This window comes from Chaetomium tenue, assembly GCF_020726465.1.
Source record: "Chaetomium tenue strain MPI-SDFR-AT-0079 chromosome Unknown F5144scaffold_7, whole genome shotgun sequence".
Lineage (NCBI taxonomy): Eukaryota > Fungi > Ascomycota > Sordariomycetes > Sordariales > Chaetomiaceae > Chaetomium > Chaetomium tenue.
Window position 1 is genome coordinate 777,959 of NW_027117335.1, and position 17,276 is coordinate 795,234.

The 17,276-nt window shown below is 56.1% G+C and overlaps 6 protein-coding genes across 6 annotated transcripts; 3 read left to right on the forward strand and 3 right to left on the reverse strand.

Annotated features, from left to right (window-relative positions):
- Nucleotides 1-1,164: 1,164 nt before the first annotated feature.
- Nucleotides 1,165-2,320, forward strand: F5144DRAFT_633433 (uncharacterized protein; the record flags this gene model as incomplete). Its single annotated transcript, XM_066792543.1, has 3 exons — nt 1,165-1,260; nt 1,324-2,233; nt 2,298-2,320. 3 exons carry the CDS (start codon nt 1,165-1,167, stop codon nt 2,318-2,320), a joined length of 1,029 nt encoding a protein of 342 aa, XP_066638730.1.
- Nucleotides 2,321-2,634: 314 nt separating this feature from the next.
- On the reverse strand, nt 2,635-4,707 carry F5144DRAFT_498850 (uncharacterized protein; the record flags this gene model as incomplete). Its single annotated transcript, XM_066786291.1, has 4 exons — nt 2,635-3,508; nt 3,559-3,765; nt 3,830-4,505; nt 4,614-4,707. 4 exons carry the CDS (start codon nt 4,705-4,707, stop codon nt 2,635-2,637), a joined length of 1,851 nt encoding a protein of 616 aa, XP_066638731.1.
- An 873-nt stretch (nt 4,708-5,580) lies between these two features.
- F5144DRAFT_385038 (major facilitator superfamily domain-containing protein) lies at nt 5,581-7,917 on the forward strand. The gene is made up of 4 exons (XM_066784655.1): nt 5,581-6,173; nt 6,227-6,962; nt 7,184-7,344; nt 7,397-7,917. Exons 1-4 carry the CDS (start codon nt 5,907-5,909, stop codon nt 7,796-7,798), a joined length of 1,566 nt encoding a protein of 521 aa, XP_066638732.1. The 5' UTR covers nt 5,581-5,906; the 3' UTR covers nt 7,799-7,917.
- A 604-nt stretch (nt 7,918-8,521) lies between these two features.
- F5144DRAFT_520004 (uncharacterized protein) lies at nt 8,522-9,633 on the forward strand. Its single transcript, XM_066786693.1, has 2 exons — nt 8,522-8,700; nt 8,845-9,633. The coding sequence occupies exons 1-2, from the start codon at nt 8,637-8,639 to the stop codon at nt 9,516-9,518; spliced, it is 738 nt and encodes a 245-aa protein (XP_066638733.1). The 5' UTR covers nt 8,522-8,636; the 3' UTR covers nt 9,519-9,633.
- Nucleotides 9,634-9,759: 126 nt separating this feature from the next.
- Nucleotides 9,760-11,533, reverse strand: F5144DRAFT_385062 (uncharacterized protein). Its single transcript, XM_066784656.1, has 3 exons — nt 11,228-11,533; nt 10,285-11,064; nt 9,760-10,235 (listed from the first exon to the last, which is right to left on the reverse strand). Exons 1-3 carry the CDS (start codon nt 11,271-11,273, stop codon nt 9,928-9,930), a joined length of 1,134 nt encoding a protein of 377 aa, XP_066638734.1. The 5' UTR covers nt 11,274-11,533; the 3' UTR covers nt 9,760-9,927.
- A 3,259-nt stretch (nt 11,534-14,792) lies between these two features.
- Nucleotides 14,793-17,167, reverse strand: F5144DRAFT_585644 (uncharacterized protein). Its single transcript, XM_066789708.1, has 4 exons — nt 16,834-17,167; nt 15,945-16,736; nt 15,508-15,879; nt 14,793-15,431 (listed from the first exon to the last, which is right to left on the reverse strand). The coding sequence occupies exons 1-4, from the start codon at nt 16,926-16,928 to the stop codon at nt 15,098-15,100; spliced, it is 1,593 nt and encodes a 530-aa protein (XP_066638735.1). The 5' UTR covers nt 16,929-17,167; the 3' UTR covers nt 14,793-15,097.
- Between the last annotated feature and the right edge of the window lie 109 nt (nt 17,168-17,276).

Below are 17,276 nucleotides of genomic sequence, written 5' to 3' on the forward strand. Positions count from 1 at the left end.
CTGACTCGACGCGCTGAGCTCTCACTCGCGGGTCCCACGTTCTCAATGCTTGCTTGCCACGGCCCCCAGGCTCCCAGAGATGCGGTTGCTGTCTCGCCTGCACCTGCCTCACATCATATTTTGACACCGGCGACCGGCACGCGCCGTTGCCCTTTCCCTTTTGGCAAATTTCCCAAGAAACCAGGAAGTGGCTCATCACCCACCTGGAGTCCTTCCGTCTGTTCAATGAGAGAAAAGAAAGCAATAACTACCCGGTGGGGCGGCACATTCCAGCCGGTCATTTGACATCTTCCTAGGAAGTACCCTGGTCGTGTTCTGGAAGCAAACCGCCAAAGGAACAACGGCAGCCCCCAAATTTACGAGGACACAATTGAACCTTACATACTTGGTTCTGTTTCCAGAGAGGGAGGTGGCCTTCGTACTCCGTGACACGGGCGCGAGTAACACGACAATCTGACGGCTCATGGTAAAAGTAGGAAAGAAGACATTGATTGGGAAGGGGAAAAGAAGATCACGAGATGTGTAATTTCCCGCCGAGTAAGCCGGACTGGTAGCCCCACTGGGCGGGCCGTACCCGGTCTTCCGAACGCCCCACTTATCCGGCCAACCGCCCGGTCGCCGACGGACCATACCTGAGACACACAAACCCAGGTCTGGCCAGGAGAAGGCGTTTCAACACGTGCAACGGGCAAACCCAAATCCCATCACTTCCAGCAGTGCGGCAGCGGGGTTGAAAAGCACGGAGGTGCCACGGAACGGGATCACAGCCATCACACAAGCTCAAAACCCCGCCACCACGCCCCAGTTGACTTTTATTCCGTAGAAGAGAAGTAGAAGATTTCGATTTCGCTGGTGGTCGGCCAGTCGTGGCCGGTAACACACTTCACTTGACGGCCGTGACCAGCCCTGCCCCGCGGGCCAGAGTGTTTTCATCACCATGGAGGATTCCACACAGCCACTCTTATAGGTGTTGACCAACTGCTGCCCCCTCGTCCACACTTTGCCTCGGTCTTGTCTTTGACCTTTTTGAGATTGCATACACAAGCACCGCTATCTTGATTCCCACCCACTGCCAGTGACAAACAATGCAGCCGCGAAGGCTGACGCTGTCGTGAAGAGCAGCACTAACCCGCCCCCCGAGCTTGACGCGAGGGCACCTGATCAATGAGACCAGCGCGGGGCCTGTTCCCTCTGCTAACCGTGGCCGCCGCGGGCGTTGGAGTTGCGTCCGGGCAGTTCACCACCTCAACGGCGCCAGCTGTGCGTCTGCCCATTCCCCAATGCTCCCTTCGTCCCCCGCTAACATGTCCCGTCCAAACCCAGCCGGAGGACCTCGCGCCGCGCCACAGCGATGCCGCAACCCTCGCCGCCCGTGAACACATGGAAACCGTCCGACGGATAATCACCCGCACCGTAACCCAGAACAGCCGCCAACCAGCGCCCACAAGAGACAGCAACGACCGCGACGACGAAAACGACGACGACAATGACAACGATAACAAAAACAACGAGGACGACACAACCAACCGCCGACCAACCCTCGATTCCACCACCACCACCACCCCAACAATAACAACCCCCACCACCGCCACCGACACCATCACCAACCAACCCCAACCCAACACAACAACAAACAACAGCCTCTCCCCCGGCACCGCAGCCGGAATCACCGCCGCCGCCGTCGCCGGCGTGGCCATCATCGCGGCCATCGCCTTCCTCTTATGGCGGCGCCGGCAAGGCGGGATCCGCGGCGCGGTCGTCACGGGGGACTACCCGCGGAGTATGGGCGGGGGGGGCCGGAGCCGCGGCGGTATGGAGGGCGGCGGTATGGAGGAAGGGGGAGGGGAGAAGATGCTTCCCCCGCCGCCGCCGCCTCCTAAAGGAGGGGGTCAGGATGATTATGGGGATGGGGATGGGTATGGGTATGGGTATGGGGAGGGGGTGGGGTATGCGGCGAGGGGGGTGGGGGAGCAGGATTTGGGGGAGGGGGGGAGGAGTGGGAGTGAGGCGGCGTTTAGGGTGCCGCCTGCGGGTACGATGCCCGGTGGCCAGGCGTTTGGGGCGCCGGGGGGGTATTTGTCGCCGCAGCCGCAACAGCAGCAGCAACAGCGGCCGCAATTATGGTTAGGGGGTGACCTGGGCGAGCCGCGCCCCGTCAGCGCGTTCACCGTGTATCCGTCGCCGGGCCCGATTCTGCCCGTGTCGCCTATGACGCCCTACCGGCCTGAAAGCAGTATTTTGACCTCGGGACAGCATCCGCAGTCGCGGGTCTCGTCGTACTACCCCGACCCAAGCAGTCCTGGCCCGCCGGCGTTTCTGATACCGGGGGGCAATAAAGCGCGCGCTATGAGCTTCTCGAGCGTGTCGCATGTTGGCGGCGGGCCGCGTGTGGCGGAGCTGGTTGGGTCGCCGCCGCCGCCAGTACCGTCGATGATGGTTATCGTCGAGGGAGAGCCGCCCGCACGGCGCAGCCACGCTGAAATGCCATGAGGGTGAGGCGCATAATTGTATGAGGCGGCGGGCTTGTTGTGTCCGTGTATTAAAAGGCGTCGAGATACCCCAGCAATGATAATCCCGTTTACTGTGTTTCCAGCCGGTGCCAGTGTCCTGGATGGCCCGGTATCGAATGACACCTTATGCGTCCCAGTTCATGTCAAAGAGCCCGGAGAGACCAGCCATCCACGTCTCTCCATCTTCTGGCTGAAAGAACGGCACACTCAACCCCTCGGCGCTGTTATCGATAAATGCTTCCGCCGCCGTGGGTGCGCTCGAGCCCGCGTTTCCCTCAGTTGCGGCGAGCTCAGGGGCCCAGTTTGCCTTCATCGATCGAACCATCTTGGAGAACTTGGAAAAAGGATCGTCGTCAACTGTTGGGCCAGTATCGAGCCGTCGCTGCGCTGCGATCTCGTCAAAGCCGGCGTTGACTTGATCGAGGGTGGCGAGCAGGTCGATTCGGTCTCTTACGGCGCGGCGGTTCCAAGCCGACTCGTCAAGGATCGAGAGTCTGTTCAGTGTGAGGAGGCAGTGGGCTAGGTTCCACCAGTAGGCAAATGTCATGCCAATGTAGACATAGCTAGGGATAGAAAAGTGCCTATCGAACCAGCCTCGGACAGCATCGAGACATGCTTCCATCGCCTCATAACGGTTCATGCCGGACATGATGGGGTTAAAAGTCGGCTTTGGTTCAGCGATGGCAGGCTCGTGGATGGCGAGTTCAGTGTAGTATATGTGGCTGAGGATAGTGTCGTTGTGCTGCAGGTGGAGCGGAAGCTGGGCTCTCATGGTTTGCAGCTGAGTCCGGAGCGCAGAGCGAACGTAGCCTGGAGGAATGCCATCCGCAGACTGGGACGCGGCGCGAGTCACTTGGTCGGCTATGAGCTGGACTTTGACTTGGGCCACCAGTAAGTCGTCTCCTTCCCACTCTCTTTGCTGCGAGAGCGTTTGCAGACAATCGTCCATATGAGGTGTCCATGCCAGCGCGTCTATCCGCTTGATGGAATGAGATATCCTGCGTATGTTAGTCGGTCTCTTTGCAATAGAAGATCGTCAGAAACTCACTGTGAGGTAACAAGAAAGCATGCCAGAACGGCCCGCTTTTCTTCGAGAGTCTTCTCCTTTACGGGCGGGTGTAACGGGGTCTTCAAGCAAGAAGAGACGTATGACTCGCTCGGGAGCTTGTTCAGGGACAGGTCAAAGACCAGAGACTTGGCGAGAGACGCCATAACGGAGAGTATTGGTTTGTCCTTGTTGAGGTAGTAATGCGCCCTACCAGATCAAACAAGTCAGCACTGTCAATATGAATGAAGCCTGCAATCGGGGAGGAACTCACCAGCCCATGATGACAATCAGGCCAAGAAGCAAGTCAAGGCTTTTCTCGTGGTCAACGACCATCTTCTGGGCCAGAAACTTTCTTGCCGCTTCATTCATGGCAAGACGGCGATCCGAATTCTTGCAGGTCACAGTCATGATGCTGAACCATAAAAACGGATGCGACTCCTTGAGCGTCTCGGACGTCACGGTGACAGGCAAGTGTACCAGGGGCAGGAAGATGAGCATGTACTTGCGGAACGTGTTGAGGTCCTCGGCAGCTTCGAAAGGGTTCGGCTGGTATATGCAAGAGGGCATGGAGGGTGGTTCTTTTGGGGTTGCCAACAAGTCCCGAGCTGGGGGTTGGAAAGCACTTCCGAGGGGAGGGCCGCGGGGGTCAAGGGATTGGAGGTCTTTCCCAGGACCACGATCGGGTTGTTGAACCGGTAGGATAACGTGAGCAGCCGAGTGGGGGGTACTTTCTTCAGATTCGCTCATCGTTGAGCGAGAGCTCAGGGTAGGAGTTCCCGTGGCGGCATTGCCAGCCCCGTCGCCGGGAGGCGGCCCTTTGTCTGTCGGGGTGGCCTGGTGCCGGAGCAGGGTGACGAGATCCTCAAGCTTTGCCTCCAGCTGGGCAGCGCGGGAAACATGAGCCCTCTTACCATTGCGCTTCCGGATGGTAACTGAGGGCACACATTCTTTCCTTAGCCGATGGCATCTGCTCTCTGTTAGATAATGGAATAGTGGAGGAACACGCTTGGTTCTGGCGTCGTTGAACAACCAGAAGCGAGTGGTATCATCCATACCTTTCACAGTCTGTTCCGCCAGGCCGGTAAATACACCTGCACTTAGCACGAGCACAATTCGTACAGGCCCTCCCGTAAGGCGCCGGCATGCCATTTGGTGCCCCAGTGGTGTCGGATTCCATCGCGGTTCCCTGGCGAGTCACGCGGGAGGGTTAGGGTTGGATGCCGTGACGCAGAACAAGAAGATGAGACGAGACAGTTCGAAGTCCGAAAATGTGAGATGAGACAGCCTTCATGCCGGGTCTGTATCCCAGTGATACAACCGATGATAATGGCAATGCAACTGGTTGCACTTGATCGACGGCGCAGGCGGTAAAAGAAAAAAAGGCGGCTGGTGTTCCAGTTTCCCTTCTCTCGAGCGAGTGTGGTTCCGAAAGATTCTTGCATCAATGAGTTCAAGATTGGACCGGACAGGCCTGCAGTGTCGGAAACCTCGAACCCAGTCAACGCGGCAAGATCCATGGATCCATTTTCGCGCCCTCTCGGATGCCTCGGTCCCTCTTTGCCAAGTCGGCAGAAGGGTTAGGGTCCATTGCGGATCATGCCACGCCATGCCAAGAAACCTTAACTGGTCGGATCAACGCTCAACACCACCACCAAACAAACGACCGCTAGTGCTTCGGCGGCTAGGAAATGGGTGAATGAGCCGGACCGGCTTCCCTATCACTAAAATGTCAAAAAATAAAGCATACGATTAATGGACCTTTATCACATATATCCTTGCTGCCAACCCGAGGTTGCGGGCCTCCCGTCTACCATCAAATCCCCCTTGGCTGGCAATGCGGTGATGAAGTCTTGGTCGGACACACGGCAAACACTGGAAGCTTAAGGGTGAGTGGGGATGGCATGAACAGCGGTAAAGGCAACTTTTGTTTGTGGCAGTTATATGCCACTCATTTCCGAACAAACGCAGGCACCGTGCCACCCAGGATTCACTAGAGATTATACACGTTGCCTTGTTGCGTGCTGTTGCCGTTGACGGATTGAGGAGCAAAGAAATTCCCAATGCCTACATTGTCCGTATGAGAAGGGATGGAAGAAAAGAGCGCCGGCACAGTACAGTACAGTGCCTGCACCAGAATGCCGTGGTTTGGGAAGTTGCGATCCAGCCTACTTGACTAAGAGAAACAATTACCTATTCCCTGAACACTCAACCCCCAAACCCGACCCCCCGATTTCTCGAATACCATCCAGAACTCACCTAAATATTCCCCTTATCCCTCGATTTCCGAAGCTAACAAACAATTACCCCGCTGCTGCATGTGTACCCTGCGCAGTCACACGTCCTAGACCATGGATCCGACTGCGCGGTCGGCGACACGGCGGCCCCCCGATGTTGACGCCTATTCGCAGCGAAATGAGGAAAAGGAATCCTCGCCAAGGCCATCAGTGACCGAGCTCTCACACCATCGCGCCAGCCATGGTTCGGAGGCAGGAACCTCTGCCGCTGCTAAGAACGGGGAGCAATGGGTAACCGGTGTGAAGCTCGTCGCTCTTTCCATCCTGCTCGTCCTGGCCATGTTTTTGATGATGCTCGATACCTCAATCATCGCGACCGCAGTTGGTGTCACCCTTGCCGTTTCTTGAAACTGACTCTGACCCGTGCGACTTAGGTCCCGCGTATCACGGACGAATTCCGATCGCTGCAAGATGTCGGTTGGTATGTAACCATCTACCAATTGGCCAACGCAACCCTCCAACCGCTCTGGGGTAGGGTTTACGACAAATTCAGTAATAAGTCCTCATTTCTGGCTTCGCTAGTCATCTTCGAAGTGGGATCACTATGCTGTGGAGCGGCAGTGTCCTCCAGGATGCTAATCGCCGGGCGTGCGGTCGCTGGCGTTGGCAGCGCCGGCCTTATAAGTGGCGGGTTGACCATCACGGCTTCTGCTGTGCCTTTGGAGAAGCGTGCCTCGCTGACTGCGATGCTCATGGGTGTCGCTCAACTCGGCATCGCCATCGGCCCGCTTCTGGGCGGCGCGTTCACTTCTTACGTGACGTGGCGCTGGTGCTTCTACATCAACCTCCCTGTCGGCGGCCTTCTCGCCCTCGGGCTGCTTTTCCTCCCGATCCCCGATCAATACAGCAAACCAAACCCGCGGTCGTTACTGCGAAGGCTCCACCGCGAACTTGACCTGCTCGGTTTTGCTTTGATCGCCCCGGCTTGTATCCAACTCCTACTCGCCTTGTCTTGGGGCGGTAGCAAGCACGCATGGGATTCTCCGACCATAATAGGGCTCTTCTGTGGCGCGGGGGCAACAGGACTCCTCTGGCTTGCTTGGGACTGGTATCGGGGAGATGAAGCCTTGATCCCCTTCTCCATCATTGGGGTAAGGGCGGTCTGGTCAGGTGCGCTCACCCATTGCTTCTTGTTGACCACCATTTTCTGCGCCTCCTTTTTTTTGCCTCTCTACTTCCAGGCGATTCAGGGCGCCGACCCCATGAAAAGCGGCGTTTACGTGCTGCCCAGCATCCTCAGTCAGCTGGTCGCGGTTTCCCTGACCGGGTTCTTAGGTGAGCGCCCTTCACTATTCTGACAGACCACAACATCGTGCTAACACGTATGGTAGTGCAACAGACAGGATATGTCATTCCATTTGCGATGCTTGCTGCCGTTATCGGTTCCATTTCTAACGGCCTCTACTCGACCTTCTCCCCGACCACGCCCACCGGCAAATGGATTGGGTATCAAATTCTGAACGGAATCGGCCGCGGTGTTGGCATGCCAATGGTAAGCAACCCTCACTACACCAGCCGCAGCTGATGCTAATTATGGAGGGCAGGCGATCCTCGCAGTTCAAGCCGCTCTGTCGCCAGCCGACCTCGCCATGGGGAACTCGGTCGTCATCTTCGTACAGAGTCTCGGTACTGCCATCACACTCGCCATATCCGACGCCATCTTTCATGGGAGCCTGCAATCCGAGCTCCCCAAACAGGCGCCTTTAGTCGATGTTACTGCAATCATCGCTGCCGGGGCAACCGGCTTCCGCAGCATTGTCGAAGAGCAAGACCTGCCTGGCGTGTTGGCAGCATTCTCCATTTCGATCAGCCGCGTCTTCTACCTGGCCACCGGTGTCAGCGGCTTGGGTTTGATCACATCGCTCGGCATGGGATGGGTGGATGTTAGCAAGAAGCGCAGACGTGCCCAAAACGACGACATCCCGCTACAAAATCTCGATGCATAAATAACGCCCTGCGACGAGGGCAGCGAAGGAGGCGCAGGTGTAATTTGGTTGGGATGTGGGTGTAGAGTCGGAGATGGCAAAGGATGCCAACAAGACTTGCAGATGACTATACCTGGAGGTCATGTCGCACATCTTTCTTGTGATGAGTTTGTAACTATGGTCTCGTTTCGCTACAATTGAGTAATAAAACAATGATAATAATGAATCTTGCTTGACTAATCGAGAAGGACGGCAGGCTTCAGAGCATGTGGCGAGCCGACCTAAGTCGGAGTTGACCATGACGGAGTGGTGAACCAGCATCGCCATGGCAGACCGGAAACCAAACAACCAAGACCTTCTTCTCCATGTCGCGACTGCAGCCGCGATCATAGTGAAAAAATTGGTAGCGTCTCTTTGAGTAGCGTGTCATCCTTAGTGCAGGGGCCATGCTAATCTTCTCTGTATCGTTTCAAATTGACCAAATGCCCCGAAGGGCGAGGAAAGAAAGAAGAGAAGAGGAGGAAGATGGGGTGCGGTCGACCATTGTTTTATAGGCGAAGGAGTGGCCTGTGCACAACAACTGCAATTGACAGAGCTCGAAGCCACAGCAGGACAGCGGGGTGGAGAATCGAAGCACAAACCAGTGTGGCGATCTTTTCGTACCTGTGGAGCTGTGGCGCGGTTGTGTGGCACTGTACTGAGGACGGCCTTGTGGGTCCGGCGAATCAACGCCAACCTGGAACGGACAGCTTCGGCCTCGAGTTGCATTGCATTGCCCGTCGCAAGCCCGCCCTGCATGGCGACAGCACCTCTCGTCTACCATTAGCATCGCCGACGAGGCCAGCCAAACCAAACCACCATGGCGCGAATACCGCTCGCCATTGTCCTCCTCCTAGCCGTCCTGGCCACGCTGGCCAGCGCATGTGAGTTCTGCACCATCCCTACCCCCCGTCGCAGATCCTCATCCGCACTGCATTCACCACTCCACCAAACAAACCCTCCTCCCTCTCTGAGCTAAGGCCCAATGAACGAACATCACCACTGACGCGAGACCAACCCAAACCCAGCGGTCCCCTCCTTCTGCAAATGCACCTGTTTCCAAAACAGCACCATCATCCCGCTCGGCCCGCAACACGACAACCAACCACCCCCACCACCACCGCCTAAGAAACCATCTCCCTCCTCCATCAACAGCAGCAGCAGCAGCAGCAGCAGCAACCCCCTCTCCCCCTCCTCAACAACCCCCACCAGCACGACCCCCGCCCTCGCCCTCGCCGCGCGCGCCCTGCACGCCCTCCACCCCCGCGAATCCTCCACCTCCTGCAAGCAATGCAACCGCGCCTTCTGCCTGAAATACAACCTGCCCATCTGCAAAGACGCCGAAGAGAAAGACATCAAGACGAGCTGTTTCCAGCGGGACAGTCCCAAGGACCGGTTCATCGTGTGGGGCTTCATTCTGGGCACGGCAGGCCTGCTCGGGTGGGCGGCGTTGCGGCGGGTGATCGACTCCGCGCGGGAACGAAGGCAGCGGCGGTTGCAGCAGCAGGGGGGCAGTGGTGGTGGGATGGGGATGGGAGGGGGTAGGTTTGGAGGGTTTGGGGGGTTGATGGGTGGGAGGAGTGGTGATGGTGGGGGGAATGACGGGGGGTTTAGGCCTGTGCCGGGAGGGAGGGCGGATAGAGAGGTGTATAACCCGTTAGAGGATGGGCATGATGAAGGTGTGACACGGGGCCCGGGGTGAACGATGGATGTCAGGGTTGTTGTGCTTGGTTTGAAGGGGATGTGTACAGAGGAATTGGATTCTGTGCGAGACATTCCATAATGCGCCGTTGTGATGACCAACTGGTGGTAGTTTTACCAATCTGTGATGTTGAAAGCCCCATTAGGTGCCGTATTATTTTTCTCTATACGAAGGTCATATCCCCAATACGCATAAGGCTACCATAAACAGTGTAAACGAGGTTACTTTTGTCCAGCCCGGCTGCGTTGTGCCCCTTTTCCGCCCGCGGGACACACGACCATGCTCATCTTGATCACACTTTTCACCCTCTTCAGCCCAAAAGACCAACGTTGGCAGACGGTTTAGAAAAAATAGGAAGTAATGTTAACCATCACCACTTTCGTCACTATAACCGGACAAAAGGGATGGTTTAGTCCTCCTCGAGGGGCGTGGTCTTCGGCGAGCCATTGGCGGCACCCGCGACCAACCTCCGGCGTTCCCTAACAGCAGCCGCGAGGTCCTCGAGAACCTCGACGGTCGACTCCCAGTTGATGCAAGCGTCCGTGATGCTGACGCCCTTCTTCAGCGCAGAAGGGCCCTCGGCCGGTACCTTTTGGTTGCCTTCGTTGATGTTGGACTCGATCATGACGCCGATGATGGCCCTCTCGCCCTCGCGGAGCTGGTCGGCGACCGTCTTGGCAACCTTGGGCTGATTCCTGTGGTCCTTGTTCGAGTTTCCTGCTCGGGTTAGCAAAAATGCGTCCCATGGGATACTGGAACAACCTACCGTGGGAGCAATCGACCATGATCGCCATCTTCTGGCCCTTCTTGGTCAGGATATCCTTTGCCGCCTGGATGCTGGCCTTGTCGTAGTTGGTGCCCTTGGAGCCGCCTCTCAGGATGACGAAACCGTGCTCATTGCCCTTCGTCCGGGTGATGGCCGCCAGACCCTGCTTCGTGACACCCATGAAGTGATGCTTAGCGGCCGCCGCGCCAATAGCGTCAATGGCAACGCCGAGGCTGCCATCGGTCCCGTTCTTGAATCCGACGGGGAAGGAGAGGCCGGAGGCCAGCTCGCGGTGCAGCTGGCTCTCGGTGGTCCGCGCGCCAATGGCACCAACTGAGATGAAGTCGGCGAGGAACTGGGGGGAAATCGTGTCGAGCATCTCGGTCGCAATCGGCATGCCGGTCGAGGTAAGGTCGCAGAAGAGCTGCCTTGACACGCGGAGGCCCTTGTTGATCTTGAAGGTCTCGTCGATATCGGGGTCGTTGATGAGGCCCTTCCAGCCGACTGTGGTCCGGGGCTTCTCGAGGTAGGCGCGCATGACAACGACGAGGTCGTCGGAGAGTTTCTCCGAGAGTGCCTTCAAGCGGGTGGCATACTCGATAGCAGTCGCGGGGTCGTGGATGGAGCAGGGCCCAACAATGACCAACAAACGGTCATTCCGGCCCATGATTACACCCACGGCCTCCCGTCTGCCCTTGACAACCGTCTGGAGGGCCGCATCGGGCATAGGAACTTCGGAGATGAGTAGGGCAGGCGGGATGAGGGGATCCTGGCCCAACACTTTCGTGCCGAAAGGGTCAGCGGTGAGCATGATTAAAGGTTAAATTAGGGATCAAAACACGAAAAACAATGGCAAACGCAACACTCAGAGAGGTCGAATTGCGATGTCGACGACCATGAGCAGGTTAGGAGCTCGAGGATCAGGATTAGGGGGAAGCAGTACCTCGCATGTCATCGGCCTGGAGGGGCGCCATTTCGGCTCCGGGCATCGTGAAGAATTTTCTTGAGGATATCGGACGAATGAAGGATTGGTCCCAGCGGAGGAAAGAAACGCGAGGTGAATTCGCGCTCTCGGGGCCGTAGGAGAGGTTGGTGGGGTAGTTTGGAGCTCAAGCAGTTAAGGAGAGCTCGTCAGGGGGCTAGGGAAGTATCTAGGTAGACTTGGGAGCGGGCCTGAATAGGAATTGAGACGCAGCTGTAGGAATTGAGAGTTAGGTCGAGTTGGTGTTTAGGAATAAGATAATTGGCAAAGCAGGGAAGCGGACGAGGTTTAGGTGACTCAGAGAGCTCCAGCAGTTCACGGGCGAGGTTGGTCCGGCGGGAAGGCGAGGACCAAAAGTGGAAAACGGGCGGCAGGGACGGCGGGAGACAAAGCAAGCACATTTAAGGGACAGGGAAGGAGGGAACTTGGAGGGAAGATGCCTGACGGAGGGCTTCGGGTTGATCAACCACTTGGCACCCTCCTCAGCTCTCTGTTCGTGGCCGAGTACGGAGGTACATGTGACTGAATTTAGGCCCAAGTTCCTAGGCTCAGTGCGAGCTGGAGGTCGGTCGGCGCTGTTGTCTCAATCGAAATGTTGCATTGAGAAGTGGGGGAGGGGTCAATTTCTGTCCTGGGTGTTTCTGCCAGTTTCACCGCCTTCCCGCATTTTTGTAAAATTGTTGCCATGATTGGTGTGCTCCAAACTTGAACCACGCCACAAATGCAAACACGCCGCCCAACCGCAGGCTCCGATTCGAGCGCCCAAACTCCTTGAGGATGGACCAAAAGCATCGGTCCGCGTCCCTCTAAGCCATCAGGATCACGAAGCGGAAAACTTGCGGTATCGGGTTTACCCGCTCCCTGGCGATGTCGAACGCCAGGCAATTAGTTATGTGCTCCTCTCATATGGCCTTGGTGTCTCGGTTGCGCTGAGTGGTCATCTTTATCTTGCCATCAACATCGTGATTGACCGAGGTGGTGGCGGTTACACCGAGGTGGGCTTTTTTAGTCAGCGGAAGCTTGGACAGTCCGGTCCCCGTGTTCCGCTCCCACTGCAGCCGATCACGCGTCGGCTCCGGTCCCAGCCCTCCGTGATGCCGTGAACCGACCAAGCGTTCTATTTTGGGGCTCCATTTCGGGGGTAGTTCGCTAGATGATGCAGGTAATATGCTAAAGCTGACCCGAACACACATGGCCACCTGGCGTCTAGCCCAATTGAATCGCGATTCACTCTGTGGTCGAAAGGCGCAGCAACGCTCTATGAAGAACCTTGCGCAAATTCATATTAGCGGCGGTCGTGGTGAGGTGATGATGTCGACACACTATCTCTCCATTGCTGGGCTACAATTGCTGGCAAATGGATGTCGACTCGTCGCTTGCTCGATGTTTTGCGGGGACGACGTGGAGATCCAGTTCGCGTTTCTGGGTGGTAGCCATCCACACCCTCTCACCAAAAAGAAATAAATAAAAAAAAGAAAGACCGATTCACAAGGGGAGCAAGAAGAAAAGGGAAAAAAGCAGAAAAAAAGAAAGAAAAAGGAAAGCGAAGAGGTAAAGGGGAACGAGTACAAAATAATCGAACAAAAGCACTTGAGTTGGGCTTCCGATAACTTTCTTTCCGTTCACCTAGTCGAAGGTTTTTTCGGCATTTAAACTTGGAGTTCAGCTGTTTTGGGCCAGAAGGCGACATCTCCGTCACCTGGGCCGATTCTGCTTCTTTCACACCCATTGACTCCGAATCTTCTAAAACGTGCCATCCTACACAAGGTCCTGCCGCGCATTCCCGGCACGCGCAATGCACTCAATTGGCCCTCTGACGGGAAAGTTGTGGTTGGCTTTCTCTAAGGCACGTTTGTCTACCCGACCAGGGTCTACTCTGAGCCCAGATGACGTTGTGAAGACGGCTATCACAATTTGAAGGTTAAGGGCCGCCATGGAATCGCTTAGACGGATACCGTATGGATCATGGATGCTTGCGTGTGGACAGGAGTGCGAGGATTGGGGGGGTAATTCGGGTGTGGCTTATGTGATAAGAGAATTGTGAGTGGTCGGGAGTGCTGCTTGGTTGAAGATGCGAAACATCGTAGTTCGGACTCGAGCCAGTGTATCTATTAACCACTAGCTCAGCTTACTGTACGACCGGTCCCCTTTTCATATTCCCCTCTCTCTTGCTCGGCACTACGTATACGAGAGAAACCTGGGCGATTCCGTTTCAGAATGGGCTTTGGGTGTCTCTCTTCCTGCCACTCAACCCGCCGAAGTAGACCTGCTCCAAATATCCTGGTTCTTGATTTATATTGATCGCCAATGCCCGGGAACAGGGATGCGTAGATGACTTCCGACAGGCAGCGAACTTTGAAGACTACACCCTTTATTATCATTTTCCCTCACTTCATTTTCTGCATTGCCCTCTCGGTATAACGGAACAGGCTCGCCCTTCTTCCGCGAGCAGGAGGTCTGTCAACTGCTGTTCTTTTGTCCTTTTATTCTCAATTCGCCCCCATCGTAGAAAGATAGCGGCAACAAACTTAAGCCAAAGCACTGGTTGGTACCGGAAACATGGAGGGTCGTTTGTTAGTCTATTTTAGACTCCTGCCATGCCACAAAAGAAAAGAGAGGAGAGGGGAGGGATTCTACCTGGTTTGTTAAACAACTCGTCTCCGGCCAAAGTCTGGCAAGCATCATGGTACCTAGCCAACGCCCGCTTGTCTGTGGTGCAGACCATCCTAAATGTTAAGGAACAAGAGTGCTTCATTTTCAGCCGTTGTAAACTGGGCTTTTATTCCAACCACATCGTAGTTGGTCCTATCCCTTGCATAACCGGATCTAGCAGCTTTGGGACGTTATGGTGAAGGCAACGGTGTGTCCGTGGCCAGCCGGAAACCTACGGCATGAGTCGCGATGCACCCTAAGCATTTCGGATTCCCGGGGCGAATGGTGCATAGCGGTCTCGATAACTGGCCCGCTCATGGTCAACGCCTGAAAACTGACCCATCAATTCCGTTAGGTCGCTCCTTTGCACTGCCTGTCTTATCCAAACAGACGACTGGTGAACTAACTTCTCTAAAGTTGGATTAGGCTGTGTTTACTCCCCTCCCCTATCCATATTTCAAGGCCGACCAGATAATCTACTATCTGCGGAATAAGCCCTTCCCGTCTTTCAGGGGGTAGCTCGGGATATTCCACCGATACTGGGTTGTTGCGGACTTGGATGCCGAATCTTTCTTCCGAGATCTAGAGGCGCGTACCACGTGGGCTTCAGAAAGGGCACGAGAACCAAGGACGATTTTGACATTAGGAATATCGTCGTCCGGGTTCTTACGGCGACGCCCCAGCTAGACCAGCAGGCCACATAGCAGCGCCTTTGGGATGCCCTCGAGGTCCGACCGACCGGGTGGCACCCCGGCCGAGCCGTCAGGCTCTACGATACACTACGACTGTGTACCCCGCGAAGGGAGGCGGTGGCGACAGCGATGCAGGCAGAACAACGCTGTCGAAAGGCGTGCTACGCTCGAGATACTGTATAGGCAGTACAGATCATGTATATTAGCCCTAGCTCAGCATGCCCTCACATGCTTTAGGCAGCTGGGGTGGCCGCTACGCGACCACACCCCCGGATCTTAAACGCAAACAACAACAACAGCAAGACATAAAGGTTCTGCTGCTCGGGGCAAATACCCAATCCCAACGCTGACTACCTGTAATCCATGCGCCATATCGCCAAAAATTCCAAAATGGCTGTCATGATGTTGACTAGCCTTTACTGCATCGTAGACCTCTGTCTCGACGGGATAATATTGTCAAAGATTCTCTCAACCAAGATATGTCGCTTCAGGGCTGCCTGGCCTCCACCCCCCAGCGGAAATCAAATCGATATAACGAGACCCGAAGCCGCTCCTCAGCCTCCTGCAGCCAAGTATCCGCGCGCGACTTAGCACGAATGTGCCGCAGCGCCGAGAGGACGGTATAGCAAAAGCTGGGAGGGAGTGAATCCATCCGTTCCGTCGGCACGTGTTCGTGGGAGTCGGCAATGTCGACAACCATCTTCGTAATTGTATCGAGGGCCGCTTGTGAGCCTCCGCACCATTCGTCCAGCGATTTGAACTTGGCGCTCACCGGCTGTGGAGGTTGGTCGAGGATGTGTAGGTGAAGCGTAAACAGGGCTCTAATACTCCGAAATGAAGTCGTTAGCAAGCAGCTATCACGCTAGTCACCATATCGTTTTCGGGTGTAGGATTTACCTGAGAGCCAGTGATATTGCGGCGCAAAAGGGACCCGGCTCGCCGTGGGACTGCTGCAATACCACCGTTAAGAAGGTTTGCAGGGCGGAATCTAGTCCGTCCAGATGGACCAGCCGGTCATCGAGGCTTGAGATTTGAAAGCTCCTTAGGACCCGGTCCAGCAGAAGAGCGGCTTGGGCGGCCCGGCCAAACCCGCCGACTCCTTCCGACATTAGTGAAGTCTCAGAAGAGACGGTGATATTCGACCTCGGACAAGGTCCTGGAGCGCCAGCCTGAGTTAATGCCGCTGGCTCGCTCGGGAGTCGGGCGTTCGCGCTAGGGATAACCGCAAGCAACGGTTGCTCTGGGACCGTCACGTCGCAGAAAATGGTGCTACCGTAGTTAGTAAGAAGCTGGTCGCAACATCACCCAATGAAACGCTGAAGAGACGGCCTTACCGCTCGAAGATGATGAGACCCCACCATGTATTGGCGGCCTCTTCGGCCTGTAGGCACGAGGTGGCCAATTTCGTTGGCGAATGATTGAGACTCGCATGCGGCGGCTGGAGTGGGGAAACACTGGCACTGCGCCAAATGTGGGCGGCATATGCCATGCGAACGCACTCGGCGAGCGAGGCATTGGCGTCGTCGGGCCGGCGCCGGGCATATTCGTAGACGGCTAGCAGTAGGCCCGCTTGAATTAGATGGACCGAGGGTGGGGACGCCACTCGGACCTGGGCAAAAAGAGACCGGGCGGCGAGGTGAAGAGTGGCCCGGTCAATGGTAGCCCTGTTGGTAGCCCTTGCGGGTTGCAGGGCTGGATCAGGGAGGTAGGTTATCAAGCAGATGACCACAAGTAGGACCGAGAAGTCGGGTGCCGGAGCGGTTTCTAGGGTGAAGAGATTGTTGTCGAAGGTTTCCAAGCAAATGACGGGAAAGTGACTATGGATGCCGAGGCGGTAGCGGGTGAAAATCTCATCGGGGAACTGGCCAGTTGCGCGAATGAGGCGGTTAACCTCAAGATAGAGGCTCGCCGCGGCCGCCGACGGTTCGATTGGGACCGTATTCAACGTGAAACGCACGTCAGCCGCTAAGGGCGCACAGCGCAGGCCAGATGCATTGCGAGCAGCGGGGCTTGCACCTGTGCCTGTATCTGTGTCTGCATTTGTGCTTGCGCTTGTGCTAGGGCTCGTGGCCCCCATCTCCGTCGAAGGTGTGGGTAAGGACGTGTAGGTACATTGCACCCGTTTACTGGGACGCTGTTATTTTAGAGTACCATCATCGATGCCGTCCCCGTCGACGTGGTTGCGGCAGTTCCCGTCGATGTAGGGTTAGGTAGGTAGCTTACCCACTACAGTAGCCACAGGAGGGCAAGACCTTGTCGCATTTCTTCTTCCGGGTTTTACAAGTGAGGCACACGAGGGCCGCATGAGCGGCCGCCATTTCGGATGGGAGACGGCGAACGAATTCGGAATGGCGGTTGGCGGATATCGGATTCTGGAAGACACTGGACAGTCAAACGCGACTCAATTGCGGAAGCAAATTTTCATGTTGCTGGCCCCAAACTCCCATGATCGTGTGGGTTCGGCGACGAGGAGGAGAGAAAGACAAGTCGGGAACAATGGCGGGAAGGCGGCCGCTCTGTCGGCCGCCCTGTCAGCTCTGTTGGTTCTCGAAATGCATGTTTAAAAGGACTGTGCCAAATGCTATACTTGGCTTAGGTAGGTAGGTAGGTAGACTAAACTAAGTAAGCGATTAGGAACTCCGCATCTGGCAAACACGCTCATCTAC